General features: G+C 47.0%; 1 protein-coding gene across 1 annotated transcript; it reads left to right on the plus strand.

Annotated features, from left to right (window-relative positions):
• The first annotated feature begins 2,275 nt into the window (after positions 1-2,275).
• On the plus strand, positions 2,276-5,874 carry LOC122370013. Its single transcript, XM_043345235.1, has one exon. It carries the CDS (start codon positions 2,595-2,597, stop codon positions 5,679-5,681), a length of 3,087 nt encoding a protein of 1,028 aa, XP_043201170.1. The 5' UTR covers positions 2,276-2,594; the 3' UTR covers positions 5,682-5,874.
• Positions 5,875-7,724: the final 1,850 nt, after the last annotated feature.

The raw sequence follows: 7,724 nt of genomic DNA on the forward strand, positions 1-7,724 counted from the left end.
GTAAACAAAATTGATATGAATCTCTGAACAAATGTTTGGCTACCATTATTGGCAAAGAATAGGGGACGAAATAAAACCTTTGGGTTTTTTCTTAGAAACGTAGCATAAACTAGGAGCTCAATGCATGAACTTTGAAAGGCGCATTCGCCATACCGTTCCGGATAAGCATAAGCAATTTTGGCAACACTTCGAGTGTCATTTATGGCTTGCAAGCTGCAAACTTAAAAGATGCACCGTGACGAGAGGAGGATGTCTCGCTTAACATGACAATCACCCAAATAGTAGTCGGTGAAATAGATGTCGCTAAAACATAGCTTTCGCTCACATTGATAATGGTTATTTATATCTGACAATCGCTCACATTGATAATCGCTGGAAAGGCAGTCGCCGAAAAAAGGTTCGCTCGAATCACGTTCGTTCAACTGACACTCGCTAAAGTCGCTCGCATCGGATGAAAGGTCATGTCACCAAAGGTCATCAAAACCCAATTTCATCTATTTCAACACTTTTCAAACATTTTTTTTCAACACTCGCCGTCTAAAGGTCAACACGACCTTCCGAACGCAGCTTAACGTTTATCGCTTCGTGTCACATGAGTCGATTGTTCAACCGCATTCATGATAGGTGAAATACCACAGCAGAAAATGTCGAATCGTAAAACATCAAGTCGCAAAATATCGGATGCACAGTATCGAAAGCAAAATGTCAGAGTCACGTAATATTGAAATTGCATAACTTCAAATTTACAACATATGTAATTCGTAACACAATGAAACGCAGAACAGCGATGTAGAGAAATAATGAAATCGTAAAATATCAAATCGCATACCTATTACCTATAACCCCATAGAAGCAAAAAATCAAAGGGCAAAAAAAAAAATCAAAGAAAAAATAACAAGAAGGCAAACTATCGAAGTGAGGAAATGCTAAAGAGCAACTAGGTGGGAGGCAGAATATGAAAAATAAAAATATAAAAAACACGAGCATGGAACAAAAAAAAAAATACACGAGCATGCATACTACGCGAAAAGAGAGAACATTGAATAACCAAAGACCTTTTATGCAAATAGTGAGCACAAAACTCAAATTTCAGGAGTTACCGGAAATAAAGTCCACGTCTTTTGCCGCGATGCTTAGTTTCTGAGATAATCGAGGGAGAGTTTAGCCCTTCAAATTTCAATCTTTAAGGGAAGCCAATCGCGTTCAGTCAATCGCGTACAACCGAAGCACGAGTAACGTCCAACACACATTCGATACCCATGCTCCTATTTTGTGCGCCATTTCAATATTTTGCGATCAATAAGCGATGCCGACTCGTGCTCCTTCCTAATCCTCGCAGTGCACAACTCCACCTGCCCGCTGACGCTTGACGCAGGCTGACATTCTTTTCGATATATTGTTATTCGATGCCTTTGCACATTTTGTCTTAGGATATTTTATTTCCTGTGATGTTGGCACTTCGATCTATGGGACAAGCTCGATTTTTTGGGATCAATAGTTTAGGATTTAATTCCTTGCGCTTCGATTTTTTGTCCGAAAACCATTCAAACACTCAAAAGCAGCACTTCTCTTTATCGGACGATGATCTCTAAGGGACGTCGAGCATATTTGTTTTACTTGCAAACTTTTATTTTTGTCTTTATTGCCTGACAGGGTAGGTAAGGGCTATGTCGCGCATTGTTATGCATCGCAATTTTAATATTATGTATAACGTATGTTAGAGTTGCCTTTTGTTGAAAACATGAGAAACAAATATTCTAAAAAAGTCCACATGAATTTTCTTAAATAAGTTTTCTGATAGTATGAGCAAAATGTCAATTCTAACATATACATTTACATTCGGCTGTACATCATAGTGATGTTAATCATGCTCAAGGAGAAATAGTAGGTACCACATAAAAGTATCTGAATTCGCATGAAGTTGTTATGAATCAAACCCCAACGAATAGATCAAACCCTTTTGGAAAAGTTTCTCAAGTTTCTCAGTGCTTGAGCGAGGATCATATTAAAGCATTTTAGATTAATGACCTTATCCTTGTAAACAAGCTGTATCATCTCGTATCCCCTATCCTTATCCTCGTATCCTTGTTCATTGTCCTAATAAACAAGTGTTTTGATTTAACCTTTTTAAATACGAGGATAAGGTCATTAATCTAAAATCCTTTTGAAAAAAGCATTATTTGAATCCAAAAATATGGAGTGCGTACGTTTTGTTGTCACGGACACTACCACACCTGTTCAAAATAATAAACACCTTATTTCAATGCGTCACATTTTCCACGCTGTCTCGGCCTTGCGCTGTCTGGTCTTATCTGTTGTTACTTGGAAAGTGCGCTATGTGATCACTATTATGTGAATATTCCAAAAGTGATCACATATTGAAAGGTTCCTTTGAAAATACTCAACCGTATTGCAACAGGCCTCTAAATTTTATAATAATGCTTGCCACTGACCTGACTAAAAACGGTGCCTGTAGCTCATGTATATTACGACACATAGGTCATCAAAGAAAGCTATGTAATAAGAGGTGATTATGATCTCTCTACGGAAATATTTCCCGTTTCATCTTTCCATTGGCAACATTAGGCGGGAGCATGCAAGTAAGTTTGAAAATCCTGATAAGTATTATGCTGTCGGCAGAATTAACCGATTTTCCCATGCCGATTCGTAGCGAACCACAATTCAATATTGCAAGAAACAAAGGCTATCCCAAGATCAGCATTGTGCCAACCCAATTCTCTGAAGCACGAATTGAGCAGGGCCATGAATCGGGTGATGACGCTGCTGAATATCCCAGCATTCGCATTGCTCTGAATGATGAAGAATCGGCCGAAATAAGTCAACCTTTGCCATTGAACGAGTCCGTGCACGGTGTACTAGGTGAGCGAGATGTCAAAATGTATGCGTCAAGGCTGCCGCCTTCGGGTGGAGGAGCTTTGAAGCTATTTGTTCAGGCACGAGGTCGACCAGAACCATCAGAAGCTGCGCCGCTAATTGTCAGCGTCCGAACTCGTGATGGAGGTTACACGTTCACCCTACCACAGCTCAACAAACGCGACACACATCCCCACGCGAGTCCAGAAGGCGACCACCCAGCGACAACTCAATCGCCAATATCAGTGTACAGCATGAGCGTGTCCCGTTTCATGTGTCCCTCGGCGGGTGAGCGAGACGTCTGCTACGTGACGATGGGAGTCGGCACCAGCGTCGGGCCTGACATGGGTCACATCGTCTACGACTACGACCTGCGCCTGATGGAGCTGGACGCAGACTTTTGGTACCTCGACACGAGCTCGTCGCCGCGGGGCGTCCTAATCACCCCAGTGATGCCGGCGCTATTCCAGTACCGCTGGCCGCTGGACCCTTCTGTGCAGGCTGTGCGAGTAGCTGTGGCCAGTGGCGAGAGTCTCGACTGTACCGCCGACAACCGACCCTGTGTCGGAGAAGACTGCTCCGAAGAGAGCGATGCCGACTCGTGCGCCTTCCTCGCAGTGCACAACCCCATCTGCCCTCTGACGCTGACGCAGGCTGATATTCTATCGTCGGCCTGGCACCTCTCCTTCACCAGGTGCGGTACCATGGTTGTGCGGCGTAAGCAGTTCCCGGACGGCTTCTTCGTCTCCGTTCTGCTGAACAGCGACGATCGGCCCTGCTGTCCCCGCGATAGCTGCAGCAAAAATAAGACCATGACGCCGCGGCGCAAGGTCGTCCGCACTTCGGTCATGAAGTACGAGGCCAACTTTCGGGCGGCCTCCGCACCGAGCGTGATGGGTGCCTTCTTTATTCTCATCGGACTGTTGAGTGTCTGTCTGAGGCCCGTTCTTGCACGTGCTGCAATATCGAGCTCCTGGGAGCCAGTTGCAGTGGCGAAGGCAATCTCATCGCGCATCCTGGGCCAACCAGACATGGAGTCGTTTCCTCATGGTCTCGAACTACATGAAAACGAAGAGTCAGACACAGGCGTGGTGCTGGACACAAGTAAGCTTCATCCGGGAGACTACACTCCCTATCACAAGTCGGGGCTGAAGGCGGAGTCGGCTACTGTTGCACGCAGCGGCAATTCGCCGTCTGATGTTGGTGGCGTTAGCCACAGTAATAGCTGGCCATCTAACGTCAATCCCAGCGTAGTGGACCAACGGAAGACAGAGGTCAGTAATGCTAGTGGCAAAGGTACATCTTACAAAGGCAACAGTGCTCTAAGTCCCATTGCCAGCCTGCAGGAACAGTCAGATGCAGGAGCTGCCGGTCCCATGGGCAGTCTGAAATCAGAAATAAGCTCTCCACAGCACATTAACAGGACATGGAGCCCACTCGCAAGTGACGATGCGCATGCTACAGTGCAGGTCAAGAGATACAAAGCACCCATCGCGACTGAAACGGTGATGTATAGTGATCGTCGGGCGACGGAGCCCACATACGTACACTTTAGTGGAACCTCGGATCCGGAGAAGGGCACCACCACCCGCCGCACCACGGGGAACTCGCTGCAGGTCCCCGGGCGTGAGACGGCTCCGGAGACCACGGCACGAGTCCCGAATACAGTCGTTCTGAACCCCGTGAGTCTGCAGCTGACATGTGCGCTCCTGATCGCCGCGTTCGGGATTAGCAACGTGGCCATCGACGTAGCCGCCGAGCGGCGCACCGGCAACTTCGACCGCTGCTACCGCAACGACCTGTGCTGCCACAACGGCCAGGTGATGCCCGACCTCAACCATCTGCTCTCGAACGTGCCGTACATCGGTGCTGGCATCGGCTTCCTGCTGGCCGTGTACGCCCAGTGGCACGTCTACGAGATAGCTGGCGACCACGGCCGTGGCGTGCCGCGTGGAGTGCCGCACGACTTCAACATGTTCACGACGATCGGCGCCGCGCTGGCCATCGAGGGCGTCACTAGCGGCCTGTACCACGTCTGTCCCAACAACCGCAACTCGCACATCGACTTCTTCTTCATCTACTACCTGTGTGCGGCGATGGGCGCCAAGCTGTTTCAGACACGTCGCGGAGTGACGACGCGCTTCCACTACACGCCGGCACTGCTGGTGGCCACCATCACGCTGCTCGGCTCGCTGCAACAGGTGCCCGGCATGACGCCGCACTCGTGGCAGCTAGCCGTGGTGCTCACACACTTCAGCAGCTCGTTTTTGTGGGCGGCGCAGATGTACCTGACCGGCCACGTCGGCCTGTTTGTGCCCTGGTGCTGGGAGATCACGTCAGACCTGCGCACGAGGCGACTCGCTGCCGCGCATATCATCCTGAACGGCGGCCTGGCGCTCTGGGGTCTGTTCTGGCCCGATTCCGGCAGTGACGTGTTCCACTCCAGTACGTACGCGCTGCTGTATTTCTCGCTCAACTCAGGTATGTACGTGTTCTACTACATGATCATGAAGCTGGTCGTCTGCCGGGAGCGGCCGCCTGGTCTCTCGGTGTTCAATATCCTAGTAGGCATCGCCAGCGCAGTGCCAGCGCTATACTTCTTCGTCATTCGTAAATCTTACAACACCAACGAGTCGCCGGCACTGTCGCGCACCGTCAACCACCCCTGTGTCATGTTTGACTTCTACGACGGCCACGACATCTGGCACTTCCTGTCAGCGTCAGCGCTCTTCTTTCTGATGCTGGGAGTGCTGACACTGGACGACGATCTTCTGGCTACCCCGAGAGACAGGATTCCGGTGTTTTGAGCTCAAAGTGGCTCAGAGTGAGACACTTCAAGTGGCTGATTATTGTGCTTGTCTCTAATAAGCTCTTCTTCTTGATCCCCGACGACGCACTGTGATTTATCGCTTGGATCCACCTGTTACATGTCTTACTGTCGTGTGTGTGCGGTTATGCTTCAAGAGGTAATCAGCTAATATAAATATGTAGCAAAATAAACCTTGGATGTATGGTGAAACGTATGGTGGAATGCAATTTGACTCGTTGTGTTTAAATTTCAACTTTCTAGCTACCATAGATCGGCCGAAAATGACGTCAGAGTGATGGCATGTCAGCCGATTTATATGCAAAATATTAAACTACGGCAATCCCTCTCAAGAGCGCAGTTTTTAAGCTAGATGTAGGTACTTTCTTTGCATGATTAGATTTAGAATAAACTTGACTATGATACTGCTTTTTCCGATTTCCCAACTTGAGACAATTTCGAAAAATATACATATACAATTACAAAAGTATACTTTTTGGTTATTTCAAAAAGCTTTTGACTTTTCGGAAAACCGGAATGTATGTAATAGAACACCCACAGATGACCAACGTAAGATAGTTTTATCCCAATATCTTAACCCTCGCCCGCACATGGGGGGGTGGTTGCCACCCCCCCCCCAGGTAGTCTTTCTGCTCTGCACTCAACATTTTTAGAGCTAGAAGGCTGATTTTTCGTATAGCTGCTTCTCTATCCTTTCTTGATGTCCACTGAAAATTTCAAGTTTCTGTGATTTTTGGTTTCGGAGATATGACCTTGTTTTTCAGGTCATGTCATGACCCAAATGGCCAATTCTCAACATCTTGCGTTTGCCATGGGCCTTATGAGCTTTTGACACCCTGATTTCGGCCTTTTTTGCCATTCTTACCTCCTACCTATCATGGAACATGTTGTTCGACGATGTACAGGGGTCAAGGTCAGGGTCAAGGTCAACCTAGGTCACCTAAGATAATTGCGTTTTAGGCAAGCTGAGTTTACTTTTTTTGAAGTTTTTTTTACTGCATTTTTGGTAAAAGCTTCTCAGATCATGATTTCATGTAATATGGACCCAAAAACAATCGGTGCACACATCAGTATACACACAGACACACACAGACATACAAACACATATAATTGACCTTGACCTAACTTGACCTGAAATGACCTCAGCAGCAAAATTGTGGTCGGGTAGTGTGACAAAGAGGTTCTAGCTGGCTTGGCACCAGAAAACAGCACCGTCATCGGTATTTGATATGCAGCACACTTGATATCCAACGGTGACCCAAAACAGCAACATTTTTTAGTTTGACCTGACCTGGAAGGTCAATGACTGACCTGAGAAGGTAAAACTGGGTATCATTGGATTCGTCTCTTCCCAAAGAATCTTTTTGGTCTTTACTGCTAAGCTCTATCTCCAACAGGAACGAAATGGCGCGGGGGGGGGGGGTGGCAACCACCCCCCCCATGTGCGTTCTAGGATGGGAAAATGGCATGTGCGGGCGAGGGTTAAAAAATGGCTAAGTTATACGCATTATAGTAAAAAAATTTCACGAAAATCGATTTTCAAATCAATTTTCAGCGTGTTTTCGACATCACACAGCAATAATAATAGGACCATCGTGTTCCTGAGCTCAAACTGCATCTGATAGACAGCCTTATTGTTGAAAAATTTAATTTTCAAAATTTGACCTTTTATGACCTGAACTGATCTCACCTCAGCTAAATTCAGCTAAAATTACCTCATGTGGCTAATACGCAGAGCTGGGCAAGTGCGTTCCTTTAGTGCGTTCCTGCGTTCTTTCGTACGTACGCACCGCCCTTTTTAGGAACGCAAGAACGCAGGAACGCAAAGTTTTTCAAAGGAACGCAAGTAAGAGGAACGCACCACCCGAAATTTTGAAGCGTTCCTGCGTTCTTGCGGAACCACCCGAAAAATTATATTGCTGCCAATGACCTCTGTGTCAAATGTTTGAATCTCGAGTACGTGTGTTTGCCGGTAGAGGCGCCACTTGTCGGTCGAATCGAGGAAGGCTTGCTTAGATTTAGT

The sequence above is a fragment of the Amphibalanus amphitrite genome, unplaced genomic scaffold, assembly GCF_019059575.1.
Source record: "Amphibalanus amphitrite isolate SeventyFive unplaced genomic scaffold, NRLGWU_Aamphi_draft 001090F_arrow, whole genome shotgun sequence".
NCBI lineage: Eukaryota > Metazoa > Arthropoda > Thecostraca > Balanomorpha > Balanidae > Amphibalanus > Amphibalanus amphitrite.

Coding starts and splice junctions, on each gene's coding strand:
- LOC122370013 (XM_043345235.1), top strand. CDS start 2,595: ATGCAAGTAAGTTTGAAAATCCTGATAAGTATTATGCTGTCGGCAGAA.